This window comes from Solanum verrucosum, unplaced genomic scaffold (genome assembly GCF_900185275.1).
Source record: "Solanum verrucosum unplaced genomic scaffold, falcon-dt-bn FXZP01000032.1, whole genome shotgun sequence".
Classification (NCBI taxonomy): Eukaryota; Viridiplantae; Streptophyta; class Magnoliopsida; order Solanales; family Solanaceae; genus Solanum; species Solanum verrucosum.
Genome location: NW_026020569.1, coordinates 2,875,912 through 2,898,805, shown reverse-complemented (window position 1 = coordinate 2,898,805; position 22,894 = coordinate 2,875,912). Strand labels below are relative to the sequence as shown.

Below are 22,894 nucleotides of genomic sequence, written 5' to 3'. Positions count from 1 at the left end.
GTATTTTGTTACTATTGTTATTTGTTAATAGTAGTAATATTTTACATCTTCAATCGTTGCCTCTTGGTCGAACATATCTCTTTTTTGTGCATCTTGGGTATGTTTTCGTATTTGAGAAAACTGAATTTGGGGAGATTTTGGCTCTTTGGCGGCCCTTATTTTTTGGGGCCTAAAGTCACTGCTATAGTATCTTTAATGGCTGAGCCGCCCTTGCTCATAATCTATCTATAAACTGGGCTTATGCGTAGCATGTAATCAATTTGTTCAAGTTTCTGGTGTTAAAAACCCCATCATGATTGATCAATTATATTTTGATGGGAAAACTGCCTTCACAAAACATCAGCAGTTGCTGTGTAGGGATAATTTATTCATTCCTAAAAGGAACATATACATTACAAGCTGTTCATTTAGCCTGTAGGTCATTTCCTGCCTTTCAGAGGTATAACAATTACCAGAAAAAGAGAGTTCAAAAACCATTCTGATGGGGAACTTATGGAGAACTTCTCTTGAATTGTTTTTCTCCACACTGAACTACAACAACCGAAGTGTTCAAACAACAAACTCTCTCAAGGAAAAATAAATAAAAAGAGAGGTCAACAAGGCCACTTCTTGATTTTCAATATTTGATCAAATGTACTTACAGAGTTCTTTTTCCATACAAATTTGTGATAAATAAAAAGAGAGGTCAACAAGGCCACACCTTGATTTTCAAGATTTGATCAAATGTACTTACAGTTCTTTTTCCATACAAATTTCTGTGGTAACCCTATCATTCCTGAACAGAGCAGTATCAGTAGAAGGATAAACCTCAGAGGCCACACTTTTGGCAGGTTTCATAAAGCACAAGTGTCTAAATTAATGGCATACCAAAGAGTTCAGCAAAAGCTGGCAATCCCATTTTGTGCTTCATCATACAAATACTGTGCATACATCAAGTAGCAAGTGTAAAGCACATGCAGTAAAACAATAAGCAAATGAAATAAAGGTAAGGCATCAAAAACCTGAGAAGATCTCATAGATTTCAGTAAATTCATGATTTGCCAAATCCAACAGCAGCCTTCTTTGTTTTTCGTGTATTTATGCTTTCAGGGGTTGGCAACCCAGTCCTCTCTTCATATTTCTTTTCTAGCGCCTGTAAAATCAGTTACAAAGATAAGCATTGGTTCCTAGGTGCAACACCTGTCAGATGTTTATCCCAACTTTAACAATGATCCACTAACCACTAATTTTTCACGGATGGTGTCCAGGACTTCGTCAGTCATTTTGTCAAAGAAAAGAACTCCCTGCATATTGCTGACTTAGTTAAAAAGAAATGTCTTACGGGAACTAAGTTTTGTATTTAAAGCAATTGTGCATTCATGTACTTTCTGATGAATATTCATCAAAGACTGCATACACACTATTCAGTACTACAGATATCTGAACTCAACCAGCAGCACTGTTAAGTAGTCTTATAAAAAGAATCAGACCAGGGAAGACTTCTGAACTCGAGTCTATCTGGTTCTTACTTTTTTTTATTACACTGCTCAATGTCCAGTTACTGCAACTGGAAAGACATATAGAACATTTTGTCTGAACAGAAGGTAAATGCAAAATAAATAAATAAAAGTAAATGCAAAGGGAAAATGTATGAGCAGGAGAGCCTGTGAATCCCAAACAACAGTAATTTTTGGGAAGGTACGGTTAAAACAGATCCTGCATTTATAGAAATTAAAAAGCACCTGTAGGTGATCAAATTCATGTTGGAAGACTCGTGCTGGAAGAGCAGACAAGCTTATCTCAAACCTTGCACCATTAATGTCCTGTGCGTCAACCTTAACTGAGTCTGGTCTCTGCAAACACACACCATATATAAATAAGCTAGTAACAATTTAGAAAGTAAGAAAACTTCACAATTCAAATAGCAGATTCAGGTTCCTAGACACTAAAGCAGTTAGCCAACAAAGATTCACCAGGTAAGCTTTTGTAAAATGCAAACTGTTTTAGGATTGCAGTTCTACTTCAAATTCTTTTGACTTCGTTTGGAAAAGTCGCCCAAAATCCAAGCAGCTCTATTATGTAAGCTCTTTACCAGGTTAATGAGCCAGAAGAAGAATTATGATGTATAAGATAGAAGTTACTAGTTGAATAGGGACACACTTGCAAACTAGAGGATTAGGATGTCTTTTGGCATTAAGTCCTTGAGATGCTGTCTCTTACATTCCTAAAGCACAACAACAAAATTGACCATTCGTAAAAATTTGGATACATGTAGAACTGCTGATATGACATCTGTATTCCCACCAAAGCAATAGAAGCTGCAGGTTCCTGTAAAAGTTAGACTAGCTCACTGGAGCAACTTTTCCAGGAGCAGGAGACAGCAAGTTAAATTCTTCAGAATGGTATAGCTACCAATTCAACAACATAAATGCTAGGAAAAACCCTCATGAGGTTGCAGATGTGGCAACCTTACCATCCTTTCAGATATATTCACGACTAACCTCATGATGTCATGAGTTGGTACATGGTATCATGCGTCAACTGCAAGCAAGTTAGGTTAGGCTATATAAATTGTCATTGGGTATGTCACTCCATTGAGGCTCATCTTACACCAATATTATACAAGATAGAAAATAAAACGTACTAGGAGCTCTCTACCATTTCTAAAAATTCATTTAAGATACATATATATTCAACACACAAACATTATTTTTTAAATAAGAAAAGTATCAACTGCATAGCAGATTATTGAGAGATTTGAACAGATGACGTCAATCATATTTGATCACACTCGACCACGGGGTTCATATTATCTCTCTCACAGACACAGAGTAAGGCAGTAGACTGACTCGAGGTCAAACAAATAATGGTTTATAGGTCCAAGTACCTCAACATCACCATGTATCATTGGAAAAGATAAGCAACCTTCTTCATAAGGTATAATCCTCCTAGAATATCTACTGACACGTGGATTGACGAGAACAATCTCCTCCCCCTCTCCTCGTTCACCAGCTGCATTAAATACCATAAGTTGAACATTCATTCCAACTTGTGGTGCAGACAGCCCAATGCCATCAGTTCTGCATAATATCAAAGCCAAGCATCCTTTACAGTCCTCTGAATAGCAAGCCTTTCTTATAAACAAAAAAAATTATGTATCTACCAACTAAATCATCAACAATCCAGCTTCTTAATTCAATAAATCAGTCAATTACACCTCAATTCCAAACTAGCGAATTCTGTTATGCTAAATCTGTGTCACCCATACTATTTTTGTTTTATTTTCAACATAATTAGACCTCCACCAAGCATAACCTCTTCCTATATCCAGGTTTGGGATCAGTCATGCTTTGCGAAGCTCGCATAGATTGAGTTATCCAGTTTACTGATCGAACAACTATTTTTTGCATTAAAATAAGTTATCTAAACTCAAAAGGATATAGTTATGGATTGTAAGAAACGGATGGACTCACTTGTACATAATATCGAACATTTCATCAACTAACTTCTTCAAATTAGCGTCAAATTTGTCAATCCTCTTATTCTTCGCTCTTAGAATCGGGTCTGGATACTCTACAATTTTCAATGGCACCTCGAAGCTCAAATCAGCAGCTACCACACGCAAAAAGAAGAATTTCAATTTGCGAAAAAAAAAATTGACTACAAATAGATTGATTTTTAGGTCAGAATCTAGAAGGATGCTTACGAGTAGCTATTTCATCTCCTTTGGTTTTGGAAGATAAAACTCGCCTAGCTTGAGCGTAAACAGCCAATTTTGGAGGTTTATTACTGCTTGCGGAGAAAAATAAACAGTTAGCTGATTTATATCGATGAAGAGTGAAGTTGATAGGGGAGAGAGACGAGTTCCAACTGAGGAGAGGCCGGAGAGAGCGAGCGAACGAAGAAGAAGATGCCCAAATTGCGGCAGCCATTGCCATTTGCCACACAACAAAACGAGCAATTTCACCTCTAAAGATGCAAATGTTACTACTTTTGTCCTTCGTGTTCTGTTACACTCGAGTTTTAGACCCTTTTTTTCTATATATTCAACATAATTCTCTTCTTCTTCTTTTTTAAATCTAATCTAAAATATATATTATATTAATATTAAAAAGTAATCATACATGAGAATTGCCACTCAAAAAAGGGCTAAAATACTGACTATAAAAAACATTTGAAATAAAGAGACCCCCTCCAAAGAGGACATTACAGCTAGAAGATATTATTGATTCTTCGATTCTAATGATTGTTTATAAAGTTTATTTAAATATTAAATTATAATTTGTTATTGATTCTTCCTAAGATTAATTTTATGTAGAGAATCTTAATTATATTTTGATTCAGAGCTATTTAAAATAGATTATAAATAGTCTATATATTTGTATCACATCATAATTACTTCAAATTTGTATCATAACGTGTTCATCATCCTCTTGTTAAAGGGAGTTATGGCTATGAATTTAATTGATGCTAATAATGCAACTTCAAGTAACGTTTTGGATCAATCAGCAGAAATCTTGATTAATTTGAGATTGGTTGTAACTTTTGGTTCATCATCCACCTAACTATTCCCGCCATCTCAAATTTTCTCTTTACCTATTTCTTTAGAAACTATTAATTAAGAACTTTTTAAAATTATTTTATTTTTATTTTAAATATTTCTTTTTATTAATTAGTCTCATCCAAGCTTAAAGCCCTTCATATTCCTATTTTTTTAAGAAAAAAATTTAGATTGATGACAAATGTAATGTCATCTTCCAGAACCCTTTATCGATTGAACATCTATGTACTTAGTGGATATTGATCGTGATGGATGAATTCACGTAAATTCATTAAAAAAAATTTAAACTATATATATATATATATATATATATATGCATGTAATATTTCTTTTAGAAATATTTTTAAAATCAGAGCGATTTATAATTCTGATTACGAGTTCTTCTAAATTTAATATTTTTATCTAAATTATGTGTATATCTATTTTTTTCCTTCCTGACTATCCTAAGATTACCCCGCTATATTTGTACCATGTTAGCGGATCTATTCCATGTTAGGGGTGTAATGAAATTAAAATTTTTGACAAAGAGACATCAAATTTCGGAGAAGTCAACATGTTTTTTTTTGCTTATTTATTTATTTTAACGACCCTTGGGGGTAAGGTGTTTTTTATTTTGAAAGTGAATTTTAGAGAGTTAATGTGTTTGATCAGACTTCTAAGAAAATAAACAATTAAGTATATTTACATATCGTAGCTAGCGTGTGAATTTGAATAAGTAGTTGTGTTTTTATAATTATTTTTTGAATATTGTCCAAACATAAAAAAAAATTTAACTTTTTTAAGCAATTCCGCTAGGCAAGGTGTGTTTAGGGCTAATTTTTATTATTAAGAGTAAAGGATCTCAAAAGAAAAATACAAGCAAGGGGGGCTAGACATTACCTTACTAATCCTAATGAGATTACGAACTTTTAGGGTCTGTTTGGAAAAAGCCACCATGTAATTGGAATTGGTGTAATTACTAGGTTAATAATTATCATCCTAGTAATTACGCTGACCTGTTTGTTTGTCACAGTGTAATTACAATGTAATTACAAGTGTATTGTTTGGTTGCACAAGTGTAATCATGAGGTTATATTGAATTTTTAAAATATAAATTAATTATTTAAAATAAAAAATTTATTATAAATGATATTAAATTAAATATTTAAGATATATATTGTCTCTTGGAAATATATTAATTAATAAACATATGTTCTTAACTACTATTATAAAAAAGAATTGATTTATATTTTTCAATTTAAGTAATATATTTTAATTAAATTAATCATAAAAACTAAAAGTTCATAATTTCTGTGAACATCATGAAATACATGTTTGACAAAAAAGATCAATATTATAAATATAATGTCATAAAAATATAAAACATTTGACAAAAAGATAATCTATCAAGTCTAACTTTTAAAAAAAATTGCTAGTATTGTAAAATATAGAGTCTATACTCCTAAAACAAATGAAATTGAAAATATAACATAAGTTCTAAATTCATAACAAAAAAATTAGCATAATACTCTAATGTCAAATTTCAACATAACATACATAAATATGATTTAAAAAAGAAAAGAAAAATATAGGTCCATAACTTTATTCAACAATGAATTCTACTTTAATTTAAAAATTAGAATACTAACAAAATTATACTAATGAAAAAAATACGAAAAATTGCATGGAATCACATGAAGTAAAGGTTGAGAATAGGAAGGAAATGAAATATAAATAATATAAAAAAATTATTTAGAATAATAAAAATAAAAAATAATTTTTTATTTTTTTTTTAAAAAAGAAGAAATTAAAAAGTAATCAACTTGTAATTACCAGCAATTCACAGCTGCCCTCCCCCCCCCACCGAATTAGAGAGTGTAACACTTAACTACCTGCTGACCAGGTAATTACAAGCCCAACCAAACAAGACAGAGAGTGTAATTATACCAATTACACCAAATTCAATCACCAGGATGAGCTTTTCAAACATGTCATTATTAATTAACAAGCATGAAGAAAATAAGAGTTAGAGAAAAAATAAATTATTACTTTAATATCGACAAAAATAATTTTAAAATTGACTAACCAAATACAAAATGTTATTTTTCAAAAAAAAAAAAAAAAGCAAAAAACATTTATGACCAAAAGATACTAGCAAATTTTGAAAGTGGGTGAAATAGGGTGTAACAAACTTTAAAATTAAACCACTTTAAAAATCCTTTCCATTTCTGGTAAGTGGTACTGGCAGCAAGTCTCTTGAGAAGTCATAGTCATAGTAGATAGATAGAAGATTGATTAATAGTGCACTTGGAGTTTTATGAATTAGGTATAATCATTTGTCATCCACACATTAAAAAATAAATTAAAATTATCAAAGAAAGACAAGAAGGGGACAAAATAAAAAAAATACTACAAATTTGAAAAGTATGGTTTACACTAAATTATTGAATCTTTAAAACAAGACTAATTCCTAACAAATCTCACATCTAAATGGTCCTCCTTTTGGATAATGCAAGCATTATTTACCACTCATTTATCCTAAGTATTAATGGACTTGTCTTCTTAATTATCTTATTTCCAAATATATAAAGCTTGACACTTCATTCCTAAAAGTTCTTTGGAAGTAATACTACTCTCAACTTAACTTTTTTCTTTCTTTTTGTGATCATAAATGAATGATATTTTTGTAGGGATATACAAATATTAATTGGACATAAACCAAATTTATGGACGTTAAATTGACAGCTTGTTTTAAATTGCTTTTTAGTAGAAGATTGACAATATTTATGAGTAAAAAATGATTACATTTTTAGATTAGAATCCAAGGAAAAAAGGAGAAAATAGAAAAAGAGAAATGAGAAAAGAAATAGATGTGGGGAAAAAGCAGTAAAAAGTCGGTAAAGGTCCGTGAAAAGCTGACACGTGGACCATAAAATGTGTTGCCACTTGTTTCAAGGAAACAATAACGTAATTTTAGCTAAAATTCTATATTCACCGTGATAAGTGTCAAAAACACTTTTAAATTATATTTTTTTGAGTTTCATATTTAAATTCATATCCAAACTATCACATTTGAGAAACACACTTTCTCTTTTGGCCAAACACATATACAACCCCTCTAACTTGCCCTCATTTTTCATTTTGGCACTCTAACTTAGCCTTATTTCATTTTAACTCTTAAACTCCATTTTTTATGTACCATTTTAACACGAAATACTATTTTTATGATTTCTTTATTTTTATATATATTCTTCAATTGCAACTTCTTATTTTAAATCGACATGTGTCAGTTAATTTAGATAAAAAAAAATAAAAATTAACAAAAAATAATTTATTTTTAAGAGTTTTATGTATTTTTATGTGAAAAATAACTGACGAAATTGTGTTGGTTTTCTTTCTTAAAAACCATCGACAATCTAACAAATTAAAGTCAGTTGAGTTTTAACATTTTTAGTAGTGTTATTAGAAATGAACAAGAGTCTTTTTTACTCGTATTGAAGATGAGTTTTTTTATTTGTATTGATTTATGTTAAAAATAAAAAGTGTGTATTTGCGTTAAATTTAGATAGCCTAGATGACAAGAAATAATAAATAAGTAGTGTTATTTAATTTAATTGAATGTTTAAGAAAGAAAATCGAAGAACTCTCGTCAATTTATTTTCATGCAAAAATACAGAGAAATCTCAAAAAATAATATTATTGTTTGAAAAAATTTATGTTCGTTCGCGAATGTTTAATTTTTTTTACGAAAATTAACAGATGCACACCTATTTTTTTAAAATAAAAAATTGCAATTGAAGAACATAAATTAAAAAAAAAAATCCATAAAAAATAGTATTAGTGTTTAAATGGTACAGAAAAAATGGAGTTTAAGGGTTAAAATAGAACAAGGCTAAGTTGTAGTGCCAAATAAAAAATGAGGGCAAGTTTGAGGGGTTGTGTATGTGTTTGGCCTTCTCTTTTATTTGAAAAAACCTTGACACATGACACATGACATAATACATAAATAAATATTTCACCTTGATAAAAATTAAATAATAAACTATTAATATTAATTAAAAAATTACTATATTTTATGTGTGTTTTTACACTTATCTCATATTTATATTAAAATATTTACGTGATATATACTCACTTTGTTTCAGCCTAATTTAACCTGACACTAAGTTTACAAAAATAAAAAAGACTTTTCAATTTTATGGTAATTAAAATTATGTCAAAATGTTCTTTAATCTTGTGACCTTAAGCATGCTATATATAAAACTGAAATTAAAGTGTGAAAAAAAAGAGAGGAATAAATTATTCTTTTTAAAACAGACTAAAATGAAAAGAAGATCATTCTTTTTACATGGAGGAAGTAATATATTTTAATGTTTACATGCGATACAAGAGCCCAATAAGTACTTACCAACAAATTTCAGAAATCATTAACTTAAAATCTTACTTATTTATTTTCTCTATCTCAAACTATCTGTCGTGATTCCTTTTTACGAGACGATATTTTTTTTTTAATTAAAATTGTTTTACTCTATTTCATATGTACTCCTCATGTCTTCGATTTTACCTTCAATGGCCTTTTTAAGGTATTTGTACTTCTTTCTAGGACTTTAATAAATAGGTTAAAGTAAAACCAGATGCAATTAATTAAGGTTTCAATCCAACAGTCGGTCATATTGGCGATCAATTTATGTTTACTTCACAAGGTGGATAAAGATTTTTTTAACTGGGAGTATATTAGATTGATAAATATGTATAAGTAATTAATAATATGATAAAAATGTAAATTAGCTAGCATGCTATTCAACGTAAAAATCGACCAAAAGCATATATATATTTTACCCGATCCATATATACATAAATAATCAATGGTAAATTTAAAATTTGAAAAGACGTTATGCCATACGACACATGATTATAAAAAAGTTGTTTTTTTCCCAAATGCTATGCTTGCATGCTAAAGATGATTTGTGCGCCAATATATATATCAACCAATGCAACTAATATACCATATATATAACTTATGAGTAGACCATCCACCTCGATTGTCTATCGATCTAATTTAAATCCTAATATAAATTATCAAAATGCCCGATTCTATCTCTCTCATCTCAGTGTGACTCCACACAGCACATAATTCAAATTTTCACAAGATAGAAATTCAATTCTTACATTACTATCCTTTATTAGTCAAAACTAAGCCCTTAATTAAATTGGGATTTAAATGTAATTTCAGAAGGACTCATTTCACAAAATCGTTATGAAATGATTTTCTTGCGGTGGTTGAAATTAATTATATGGCTGTGTTCAATGAAGGAATAATTATTGTTCAAATCCGACATATGATTGATTGTTTTAATATTTTGATTATAAGGTCGATCTTGACTTTAAGACATTATTTAAGTAACTTATGATGGACGCAAAATCCAAAAAAGTTCTACTAGTTCTTCGTACTCCTTTATGAGCAAATTATATTTATATTATATAGTAAAATAAATGTACTTTATAACAAGTGGTAACAGATTATCTATCTTTTAGGAAAGAAAGAAGTAAAATAAAAAATTATTTTAATTTAAATGTGTTACTCGTCCTTTTTAAAAAAAAAATAAATTGTGATTGAATTTTTTTTTAACAGGGTTAGACGGAGTTAATGATGTCAAAGGATATCACCCCTCAAGAGCGATTTTTCCTTTTGGTTTAAAAAAATTAATATGCCGTTTATGCTTTTTGATGGAAAAAAATGACTTTTTTTGACTTCGAACTCAAAATTAAATATACTCAGTCATCTGCTAATTTCTATCAATCTTCCTTTTTGTTGCATGTTTTCGGGAAGCCGAAGAGTGTCATATCTTGTCTAATCACTGGTCTTCAGTTCCCAATACTTTTTCATTCCCGTTCTTCCTCCGCATCCCCACCATAGCCAACCTCTCACACCTCCTAACTCGGACATTTATGCATTTCTCTTCACATGTCAGAACCATCTACCTCATTTTCCTTAGCTTGTCTACCACATAGATCAAGGTCATTCCCACCTTGTTTCGAATATCTTCATTCCTAATCTTATCTCTCCTAGTATGCCTACACACACATCTGAACATCCTCACCCGCATCATTTTTAAATGCATCTTTCTACATTTGTTGATTCTTTAATTCTAACTTTCTACATGATATACTTAAAATCTCACAAGATTCAAATGACAGTTTGGTACGTATACAATGTACATCGATATCTAACTAATTTAAAATCACAAAATTCAAAATCCTCACTTATTTTCTTAAACTCTGAATAATCAACATCAACCTTTTGTTTTAAATAATTACATGTATAAATATACCTCTAAGTGACTGAAAAAAAAATATTTCGTTAATTATTCAAGGAGCTAGGAATATGATTAGGGCAAGATTACCAAAAATAGGCTTCGATACAAAACTAATAAATGTAACTAGCTGGTCTTGAAGTTCAATTTAATTTGTATCATTAATTCAAAATTCCAGGATGCACTATGCGTGTCTGTACATTGAACTAGGAGGAGTATGATAGTTCAAACTAATTAAAGGGAATCACATGTAATTAACATGCACCTTTTGCCTAACTTCTCTATTTAACTTTAATTTCGCACGATTCTCTTTAATTTAATTAATTTCTTAACGAGGAAGATGATTCTCACTAGGTTACGAATTAGTGCCGGCAAAATTAGCTCATGTTTTGATAACTCGCTCAATCCGCCCATATATTAATGAGTTTGGTGAATGACTTTTTTAGATGGGTAAAATATGGGTATATACCCATATTTAATTCATAGAAATATGAGTATTCATGGGTAAAATATGGGTTAGCCTAATGGGTTAAACTTTCAACTTTTATTTACCAAAAATTTATGATATCACTAAAAATGTTGTAACTTCTCTCTATTTTATTTATATTTTTTATGTTCTTATTATTCTTCTCTATAATTGAAGAGGTAAAGTCTTTGACCCTCCAAAAAAGTATATACTATTACATGTACATTTCTATTGTTAATTATAATTATATATATTTTTATTTGTTTAATTTTAAATTGGATAACAAATAATAGTGTAAATTAAGCGAATCATGCATTAGTATTGATATTGAGTAAAGTTCCGCAAGCACTTTTATGCTCCTAAAATGCAAATATTCATTTACTTTGAAATTTAAAAATATTTTTTCCTTGTTATTACATAAATTTATTTTATAATGAAAAGTTATATGAATTTTTTTGATTTTGATGATACAATAAAACTAAATAAAGTATTTTCAACATTTTTCATCTAGAAAAAAACTAAAACATTTTATCCATGTTTAATTCTAAAATAAAGTACTATTTGCTCATGAAAATATGGGTAGACTTGTATTTTACCCAACCCATTTGTTACCCAACCCATTTTTATCCATATGAATTATGGACGGGTTGAATTATTACCCATTTTATATTGATCCATTTAAATCCGCCCAAATTTTACCCAACCCGCCCATTTATCACTACTAATACGAATAAACAATAATAACATATTCAATATAGTTTCATTAGTGAAATTGAAGAGAATTGTGTTTAGGCAGACTTTTACTTTATTTTGTGAAGGTAGAGAGACAAACCCATGGACCAATTTTACTCTTTGGAATATGTGTGTATGTATATATATATATATATATATATATATATATATATATTTATATTTATTTTAAATATTATTTTTTATATATATTTTACTATTATTTGGAAAAAGTTATATGGCAATACATACGGTAGATGTGCAATTTGCGTGCGGCATGTACGTCGTGCAATAGTTTCATTAATTCAGATATTGGTATAAATCTATTGAATTTAAGCTTTATATGGACTAATTTAATAACAAGTAAATAGATCGTAACAAATATTAAATGGTAAATTTAACAAAGTGTTAAAGTTCTATGCATAGATATAGAGATCACCATTGATATATAAAAATATTCCGCAATTAGATGACTAAATTGGTAGTTATAAGCAAATTTCTTGGCAAACAATTATCGAAACCTAAAAAAATTCTGAAAAAATTCGTGCACACTAATATACATAACTTAAATTCATAGTGAAACATATAAAGTTTTATACCTTGACAATACATAAAATATATACACAATAATTCATTGATAATGTAAAAAAAAAGTTACACCGTCGATATTCAAAATTCAAATCTAATGTGAAATTGTTGAAGTTCTATGCATAACATAATTTACACAAAAATGACTCAATATGATAACTAATATCCATATTTACATATTAAAAGTTACACTAATACTTTACACTTTAAATTTAACTGTCGGTATATATAATTAATCAAATAGAACTAATTAATTAGTAAGCACTAGCTCGCTGTGACCATACACGCACACATCTTTGGCTGTTATTTATGCTCGTCAATTAACTGTACCGACGATTAAGTATAACTAAGAACTTTATAGTATATAAACTTATTTACAGTAATTAAGCCTGATTAAAGACTTAATTACTGTTTTAAAATCTCATTTTAGTTGCCCCCTATAAATATCAGCCCCAACTAACATTAGTTCCTCGTCAAAATCTCCAAGTACAAAAAAAATACTTTTTTTCTTCACAACCCATCCCTCCTCTTCTTTATTATATAAAAAAAAATGGATAAAAGAACATGTGATTCTCAAGATGTTGAAGTTAGGAAAGGTCCTTGGACTATGGAGGAAGATTTAATTCTCATCAATTACATTGCTAATCATGGTGAAGGTGTTTGGAATTCCCTTGCTCAATCCGCTGGTATACTATATAAAAAGAAAACTAAATATAATTCTCTCATTTGATCGTCTTGTTGAGATTGAGGCATAATTATTATTGTATATATTTGACCCCTTTTTGTGTGTGATAGGTTTGAAGCGTACTGGAAAAAGTTGTAGACTTCGATGGCTTAATTATCTCCGACCTGATGTTCGGAGAGGAAATATTACACCGGAAGAACAACTGTTGATCATGGAACTACATGCCAAGTGGGGAAACCGGTGAGTTGATGTTTTTTTCATAGCTAGGGTTTTGATAATTAAATAAAATGATGAAATTATATCAAAGAAAATTTGGAAAATTGTAGAATTTTCTCCTTCATCTTTTTTTTTTTTTTTTTAAATGAAAAATAAAAAAAATCTCCCATGTGCTTGTTTGTGTTGGATGGATAAAGAGGAATTGTCCCAAAATCTCTTAGAACTAGATTTGGCATCATGAAAGAGAGTGATAGAGAATTTACAACGTTTTTAATGTAACCTAAAGTTAAATTTTTATTTATTTATGATTTCTTATTGGCTGTCAAATATTCTTCTTCCTAATTCCTTTTCATCCGTAGGATTTTTTTTATTTTTTTTTGAGGATGAACTCATTTTCCCTTCTTTTCTTCCTCAAATTTGTTGAAATCCCTTATGTTTTTTCCATTCAAAAATTAATCCGACCATAATATCAAATTTATAATGAATAATCAATAGACCTAATTTTTACAATCTTCTACTACTCCTATCGTTTCAATTTGTTTATTTTACTTTATTTTTTAGTTTGTTTTGAAAAATCTCTGTTATTATTATTTTTTTGGCAAGTCTTTAATTCTAAATTTTCACGTGACATTTCTAAGACCACAATATTTTGATACATTACACATATCTTTAGTTTATAACACGTGATTCAAAAGTTTTTTTACTTTCTTAAAATACATATTTAAACAAAATCAAACAAACAAAATTAAAACAGATCGAGTATTTTCTATTTTTGGGAAGATTGTCCCAGCATAAATTACTTTTTTCTAAACCATTTTTTGTTTAACGGCTTTGATTTGACAGTCGAAAAATCTTTAAGCTTAATCATGTAAAGTATATGAGAGAAGCCCCAAAATAGTCCCTCATCTTTGTGTTAAGACTCAAATAAGTTTTCACATGAAGCACAAATAGTCCCTCATGTTTGTAATATTGATGCACTTTTGGTCCTCCCCTAATCTTTTGCCTATTTTTTAACATTAATTTTGTCCATAATTTTATGTAAGGAATGTCACATCGTCTTTTTATATATTTAGTAGAAATAATAACTCAATGTGAGAGAAGGTGAGAAGAAGAACACCTTGTTCTATTCGGTATAAATATTACTACAACTAAACTAAGAACATTTTAACATATGACGTTGCAAGAAAAGAAAAAATTGTACTATTGCACGTGAAATCATCGTGATGAACCTCTCGACTTTACTTTCAATACGATTTCTACTAAACAAAACAATGTGATTTTGTTCTCACAATCTCTCATATGGAGTTATTATTTCTACTAAATATATAAAATGACGATTAAACATTCCATACATAAATTATGAATAAAATTATTGTTACAAAATAGGCAAAATTTCGAAGGAGGACCAAAAGTGCACCAATATTGCAAACATAAGGGACTATTAATTCTCCATGTGAAAATTCAAAGATGACTTTGAGTCTTAACCCAAAGATGAGAGACTATTTTGGGCCTTTTCTCTAAAGTGTATTCTATCCATATTAATTAACATGCAAAAAGTACAAATTAAAACATGTCACCCTTACATTAAATTTTGTGAATTTATTATGCTCTCTTCATATAGATATAGGTAAAATAAAAAATATTTATGATTATTATAGGTCCTCATTCGGCCACCAAAATTAGTAAAGCAAGGACAATTGTTCGACAGGAATTCGGCCTTCCATTATACCATTGAATATGACATATGAATTTAAGTTTTTGAACTTTTGCTTTTTGAGTTTTTTTAAAATGTTATAATAGGTTATTACTTCTCCTTATTATGCACATTTACACGTGTAAAAAAACAAATAATAAAAAAACAAAGATTATTTATACTTTCACATTATCAATATATACAAATTAAAAAAAATAAGGGTCTCGGCTCTATCAAATGAAAGATGATGAGAAACACAGGCTTGCAAATAGCTTTGATTGAAGTAGACAGATAACTTATTGTTTTGGTTCATCACGAAGACAAGGGGTCCTTCTTGTACCAAAAATATGTTTGGTATTAGAAAGTCATTTTTCTGTATGTATTTAATTGTTAAAAGGGAAAAATCATTTTTTTTTTCAAAAACCTCTCCGATAATCCAATATTTTTCATAATTTTAGGATCGAAAATGAGGAGTATTTACTCTTATCCGATAATTCAGTATAAAACGTTGAAACTGATTAAACACACTTCCGCTTAAAGGATAGTTTAAGTTGTTGTGCACTATCAACGATTATGTAAATATTGTCTACACATCAGTATATATAAATTAAGTTTGATATTATTACTCAAAAATAGAAAGAATAACCTTTTTACAATCAATTAAATTGAGCTGATAATGTAAAATATCGGTATATATAACTGAAATATGTATGTATACAAGAAGTGGGACTTCGAATAACAGCCACAGAACATGGAGGCACCCTTGATTTTTACCAAAAATTAATCGTGACTGAAAAGTTTAATTTCAATATAATTTGAATAACTCCATTCATTTCATATTTAGTGTCTTAGTGTATGAAAAGAAGATAATTCCGTGATCTTAAATATAACAAATAATGTGTATTTCAAAATTTATGATCTTAAACTTATCAGGTAGAATATTGGAATTGAAATAAAAGAAGTTTATTTTAAAATGTTATATATAGCATGTAATTTGCCTATTTTTTCAGGTTGATACTATAAATTATTTTAAAAGGTTAGAATATAGAAGTTAAATTCAAATAAAATTAATTATTGTCCCATACAGGTGGTCAAAAATTGCAAAGCATTTACCTGGAAGAACAGATAATGAGATAAAGAACTTTTGGAGGACAAGGATTCAAAAGCACATTAAGCAAGCAGAAAACATGAACAGAATATCATCAAATATTTCAGAGCACAACAATATTCAACAAGCAAGTACAAGCCAAACATCCACTAGTCTTGCAGATTCAATCGAAACTTACTCTGGAAATAATAATAATAACAATAATAATAATAATATGGGCACTACTTTTCATCATCAGGGCAATTTTCCAAATGAAAATATTTGGAGCATGGAGGACCTTTGGTCCATGCAATTGCTTAATGATGCAAACAACTAATTAATAATTATCAATTAATTAATTAAGTTGCTAGCTAGTTACCTACTATATGTAAAGTGTTAAAAATTCCCAATTATATTCCCATACCTATATGCTGCTTGGTGATCAGTCTGTGTAATACAAGTTTAAACTTTTATAACTCTATTTATATATACTAATGGAATGCGTGTACATAATTTCTTTCCTTAATAGAATATTCTAGAAAGATATCAAGCGTAGCTTTAGCATGCATGCATGAGGACAGATAATTCTAGAAACAGAGAAAATATAATAATCCGGTCAAATAGTACTCCAATCTCTTCGTTTTAATATATGTGATACTGTAATTTGTCACAAAAAAAAAAGCTTAAAAAAAACTATTAATATCCTCCATTGATCATTTGTGTGGTTATAAATAATTTTTTAGAGGTAATTAAAGAGAGAATTTAAAGTCAAAATTATTTCCTATTATAAAAAAGTGACATTTTCTTTAGAAAGAACTAAAAAATAAAATGTGTTAGATAAGTAAATTGAGTCAGAAGTACCCTAATTAAGGGAAATGATGGTGAGTTAATTAATTAATCCATCAAATCAGTAGTACTTAGAAAAGGGGTTTTAATTGTTTCTTTCTTTGGAAAGTTTGTTTTGACAAAGATTATATTAAATAGAATAAAATATTGAGAGGTAATTTGGTACACTTATTATTTCTCTGGATTACAAAATATTTTGCTGCAACAGATCGGTAGCAAGTTATTTTCATATTTATATAATATATATATATATATATATATATACTATTGAATTCTCTTAACTTTTATTAATATTTTAATTCTTTTTAGCCGTTGTAAATATGAATAAAATAATTGTAAAATGACTCATAAATATATACGGCTGCCAACATATATACCGAACTAAATCCATAAGAAATCGACATGTGGAAAGGCAATATAACTATTTTGAGGAAATTAAATTTTTGCTTTTCAATAAGTTAACTATTTCTGTGCATGGCGTTGCATGTATGAAGTTCGACGTGAGCCTAACTCTTTAACTACTCTTAAGGAAGTCTCCACATGCTCCCTATCACTTCACATCTACTTTTTAATAATTACTCTCAATATTATCTGATTCTTAATATCTCAATTAATTAACTATCTGAATTTTCATCTTGTTAGTAATTATTCGATTCTTCACCTAATAATGTTATAAAATAAACAGAAGCTTAATCCAATTGTGCGCCACTTCTTATCAAAAATATAGTTGATTATTCGTAAGTGTAACATATTTACGCGCAAATGTATTAATGAATAAAACAGCCCAGTTAGGCACTTCATTAATTACACATACTTGGAATTTGATACTTATTTTGGAAGGATCTTTCAAGAATTGGTTGGTTGTTAACACGTAGCAATAATCAGTATTTTCACTAAGAAGAGTAAAATATATATAAAAAAGTAAAATAAACGCACAAGAAGTTTGTACGACTCAACCGTAGTGAAAATTAAAGGAATGGCGCATATACTAGTCTCTCTAATTACACAGTTTACGCTTCCTCAAGTTACAATTTTAGGTTTTTCTTCATTTTTTTAAAAAAAAGAGGTAAAGTTGAAACTAAACGTGTCATTGAAATAACATTTTTTCCTTAAAGAAGAAAAACCTGCAAAACAGATTACACACAAACGCATAGAAGTGGATGCGCGGTGGAGCCACAAGCCCACAATGGTGGTTACTGGTTAGGCAGAACTTAATTAATTGACATTTATATTGATTTTTAAAATATATCTATAAAGAATTTATTCAAAACTCAATATTTAATGACAAAAAGGACATGGAAAAGTCACGAATCTTGATAGGACTTCTTTCGCACAAATGTGATCTTTAATTTTTGTCTTCAAAATTGTTGGTTTTTATTTTTTTATTTTTATTTTTATCCCAGCTGTTTAAGTGAAAAATAAATAGCTGAAAATACACTAATAGCAAAACAAAAAACATTGCAATATAATTTTTTTTTACAAGGCATAAGTTCAGTTAAAGTACGTTATGTCTATGCATATAATTAAGTTTATTGACATAAGTTATGCCTCAAGGTATAAGTTCAGTGGCATATATAAGTTATGTCCTAAAACAAGTGAAATTATTCCAAAACATAAGTGCGTAACACAAGTAATTATGTCTGGGAAAAATTAACTCCCAGGACAAAAGTTTAGTGGCCCAAGTTATATCACAAGAAATAAGTTCAATGACACCAAATTATATTACACAACATAAATTTTGTAACAAAAGTTATATTACAAATTTGAGAGGCAAAAATTAAAAATTATTAACGGGACTTGTTTAATTAGCCTACAAATTCACGTAAGTGGAATATTGTTGTGGGCTTTAGTAGAAAAAAGGTGATACGAAATATATTCCCTACAATTTTGGTCCGCCCGTTATTTTCATCACATGTTTGTGGAGGGTAAATTATGAAGTAATTTCAAAAAACTTAAAGATAAACTCCCCACGTGAATTATATATATCACATGTTGGGTCGGCCATGGTAATTCTCACCATTCCGAAAGTTCAAAAAAATCAAATGATAAATTATAATTATAATATATAAATAATAAGTGGGATATGTAGTCTGAAAAATAAAACAAGTAATTTATTATAACATATTATAATTCACCATTAGTATAAAGATTTATTCATTGTCAGAGTGTATAAAATGAAATCAGAAATAATAACCAAATTTAAAGTACAGAGACCAACATATATTATTTTCGATGTGAATTCATTTTTTGATTTCTCTACATGTTTAAAAAAAAAGGCTAAATATTTATAGAAATTTCATAACATCACTAATATAAACTAACGTACCATTTTTTCGATTGTAATGATTTTAAAAGTAGATTAAATTAAAAGGAAAAATCACACCATATACACATTTAAGAGAATATTTCGAGTTTTAAACCTACTCTTAAAAAATTCTTAATTATAACAGTTTAATTACGAGTTATAACATATCAATTTAATTTAATTTCATTTAAAAATCAATTAAAATTTACTTATAAAATGATTAATCTTTTTATATTTTTATATTATTAATTATTTAATTATATTGATTGCAATTCCTTTTATATAAATAATAGGTGAGAGAAATAATATTAATGAGAGAGAATCAATTTGTATTTATCTATTACACCTTTTAAGGGATTTTTTAACTTATACAAATAACTTTTATTTATTAATGACTATTGGGGCCTTTAATTTTAAAAATAAAATAAAATTTATCACCGTATATTTTAACATGTAATTTTCTCTCTCTTTAATCTATTTTTTTTTTGTTTTTATTGATTTTTTTTTTATTTTAAATTTTGATATTGTTTTTTTTAATCTGATTTTTTTAGAATTAAGAATTCTATATTTTGAAAATTTGATGTCGTTTTTTATTTTAATTAAGCTAAAACTTGATTTCTTGAGAAAAAAATTGTTTTACTTAAGTTTTGAACTTGTTTTTGGTGTGTTTTTCTATATCTAAAATACTGTTTTGTTGGTGAAATAAGTATATTTAATTCTGAAAGTTGTTGATATATATAGTTAATATGAGATCATAAAATCTTTAATAAGGATTTCTTAAGTTTTAGCTTAAATATGATAAAAAAATCACACTTGAATACGGAATATAAATTGAAGAGAGAAAAATATAGAACTTGTATTAATTATTGCAGTCTAGACTTTTAATTACATGTTTTGATTTTTGGGTGATGTATATTTCTTTTGCTACAATTTCTGACAACAATATATAATATGCATTGTTTTACAACCAGATTTATTCTTCCCGGATTTATACCCGTTGGATACTAATTTTATAGATTTTTAATTTTTGTCTTTGTTCTAAAATTTCAAGTTGGATACCAAGTGTATATAAATTGGATAAAACATTAACTTGTTTTAGATTGTCTCATTTGGTTGAAATATCAGTTACATTTTGGTTTATTCATTTTCAAGTGGGATATATGTTGGATACCAATTGAATACAACATTAACTTGTTTAGGTTGTCTCATTTGGTTGAAATATCAGTTACATTTTGGTTTATTCATTTTCAAGTGGGATATATGTTGGATACCAATTGAATACAACATTAACTTGTTTAGGTTGTCTAATTTGATTCAAATCTCAACCACATGTTGATTTTTCATTTTTTCAATGGGATATCAATTCAATACTAAATTTATACAAATTGGATACAATATTAACTAGTTTTACGTTGGCTATTTCAGTTGAAATCTCAATTACATGTTGTTGTTTTTTCAATTTTACCACTTGAACGTCAGTTGGATACCAAATGTATACCAATTTCCTACTAAGATTTGACTTAATTTTTTCAGTCTATATCAATCGCATACAAACATTGCCTATTTTTTGAGTATACATTTGAAAAACACTGAATACACAAATGATTAACTAGCACACATAATAAATATTCTGAAATTATAATTCATTAACTTAAAAGACAAAATAAATCAAAACATGAGTTTGCCACAATAAAACAACCAAATCAAAATCAAAATAAATTATGTCTTTTTTTCAGAAGGGTAATTTGAACATGTCTTCCTATTGTGTTCCTCCCGACGACATGTACCGCACGTAATCTTAGACCTCTTGAATTTCACATCAGCAAAACATTTACAAGTTGTGGTCTCCCTACAATTCTTTTTGAACCAGGCGACAATAATTTCTGCTCCGACACTTTTTGAATTGCATATTTTTCTGTTTCATAATAAATTATTGTGTCAATATTATATCATACAAAAGTACAAATAACTTTTATACATATGTTATATCAATATACAAATTTCATACCATTTTTATGCTTACAAAAGTAAAAATACATATGTTATTTTAAAACAATTTCATATGTTTTTACAAAATACAAAAGTAAAAACACATATGTTATATCAATATACAAATTTCATACAATTCTTATTCACACATTTCTTACCTATTTCATGCCAAAAGTTATCAATTATTCATATTAGGATCATGCCACTAGAATACCAAAATAATTCCAACTTAGAAATATTAATTGTCATTTCTTTAATAAACAGTATACCAAATTCATTACATTATTATTCTCAAAATTCATTACAATATAATTCCAAAAAAAAAATCCAATCAAACCAAAAATCGTACCAAAACATTATCGATTGTCATACATGCTTGGTAGTATAAGTAAACAAATTCCAAAGAAAAAATTATCTATTTTTTTAACCAAAAATATACCAAAAAAAAAATGCGTCAGACAAATAATGAACACATTCAATGTTCATACCGAAATATAACATTATACATTTAAAAAAAAAATGCCATAATTCAAATTATTATACACAACAAAAAATCTGAAATCAATATACAAATTTCATATAATTATTATGCACATTTTTCATACCTATTTCATGCCAAAATTATACCTATTTCATGACATAAGTCGTTACTTTTTCACTGCAGAATCATGTCACTATAATACCAAAATAATACCACTTTTAACTATTAATTGTCATTTATTAGACAAATAGTATACGAAATTCATTCAAATATAATTCTAAAATCGTATCAACATGGTATAACCAATATACCAAATTCAAATAAATGTTATGTAATTTTTTAACCAGAAACATACAAAAACTGAATGTTTAAACAAAAATCTATACCAATTTCAAACAAATTTTATGTAATCTCAAAAGTGAATATTCATACCAAAAACGTCATAATTAAAACTATTATTCACAAACAAAATATGTTTTTTTTTTCAGAATCACTATTCATAATTTTTTTGAACGTTTGGTTTGTATTACAATACAAATAAAAAATCGCAAAGAACACTAACCTGAAGGATCCCATCTACCATAATGTTTTATTAATACTAATAAGAAGCCGTCCAGAAAATAAAGATTATTCAATAAAAATGAATATGAATTAGATAGAGTGACAAGATTTCTGGAAAAAAATCGAATAGAGAGAAACGTGGAAGAAAATGGATGAAATCAAAATTTTTAATTAATTTTAACAAATTAGAGTGAAATAAGGAACTAAATATTCTTAATTAGTTTGAATTTCCTAAATTTATGTTAATCAGTAATTATATTCAATCAATTCAAATTTAATTAACACACTTATTTCCCTTTTTTTACCCTTTTTTTTTCAGAAAAGAATTTTTTTTATTTTTTTCAAAACAAATTTTTACAATTATTTTAAAAAAAATATTTTTTTAAAAAAACTGTTACAACCTGAAATATTTTAT

General features: G+C 28.1%; 2 protein-coding genes across 3 annotated transcripts; one reads left to right on the top strand and one right to left on the bottom strand.

Moving 5' to 3' along the window:
- Window positions 1-614: 614 nt before the first annotated feature.
- LOC125810862 (peptide deformylase 1B, chloroplastic) lies at window positions 615-4,011 on the bottom strand. Of its 2 annotated transcripts, XR_007441890.1 has the most exons (8): window positions 3,686-4,011; window positions 3,453-3,591; window positions 2,867-3,059; window positions 1,722-1,832; window positions 1,221-1,283; window positions 1,002-1,132; window positions 732-920; window positions 615-640 (listed from the first exon to the last, which is right to left on the bottom strand). XR_007441890.1 is itself a non-coding variant. In XM_049490358.1 (7 exons), exons 1-6 carry the CDS (start codon window positions 3,915-3,917, stop codon window positions 1,031-1,033), a joined length of 840 nt encoding a protein of 279 aa, XP_049346315.1. In that variant the 5' UTR covers window positions 3,918-4,011; the 3' UTR covers window positions 707-920; window positions 1,002-1,030. The 2 variants fall into 2 exon arrangements, 1 of the variants encoding a protein (XP_049346315.1); XM_049490358.1 differs by lacking the exon at window positions 615-640 and having other exon boundaries at window positions 707-920.
- Window positions 4,012-13,108: 9,097 nt separating this feature from the next.
- On the top strand, window positions 13,109-16,712 carry LOC125810865 (MYB-like transcription factor EOBI). The gene is made up of 3 exons (XM_049490360.1): window positions 13,109-13,302; window positions 13,412-13,541; window positions 16,298-16,712. The coding sequence occupies exons 1-3, from the start codon at window positions 13,167-13,169 to the stop codon at window positions 16,632-16,634; spliced, it is 603 nt and encodes a 200-aa protein (XP_049346317.1). The 5' UTR covers window positions 13,109-13,166; the 3' UTR covers window positions 16,635-16,712.
- The last annotated feature ends 6,182 nt before the right edge of the window (window positions 16,713-22,894 follow it).

Bases quoted from the DNA above. Each gene is read 5' to 3' on its own strand.
- LOC125810862 (XM_049490358.1), bottom strand. From the start codon at position 3,917: ATGGCAATGGCTGCCGCAATTTGGGCATCTTCTTCTTCGTTCGCTCGC. The intron at 3,592-3,685 runs GTAAGCATCCTT...TGCGTGTGGTAG, and splicing joins AGGAGATGAAATAGCTACTC to CTGCTGATTTGAGCTTCGAG. The intron at 1,833-2,866 runs GTACTTGGACCT...GTGTGTTTGCAG, and splicing joins TGATACATGGTGATGTTGAG to AGACCAGACTCAGTTAAGGT.
- LOC125810865 (XM_049490360.1), top strand. From the start codon at position 13,167: ATGGATAAAAGAACATGTGATTCTCAAGATGTTGAAGTTAGGAAAGGT. The intron at 13,303-13,411 runs GTATACTATATA...TGTGTGTGATAG, and splicing joins TTCCCTTGCTCAATCCGCTG to GTTTGAAGCGTACTGGAAAA. The intron at 13,542-16,297 runs GTGAGTTGATGT...TGTCCCATACAG, and splicing joins CATGCCAAGTGGGGAAACCG to GTGGTCAAAAATTGCAAAGC.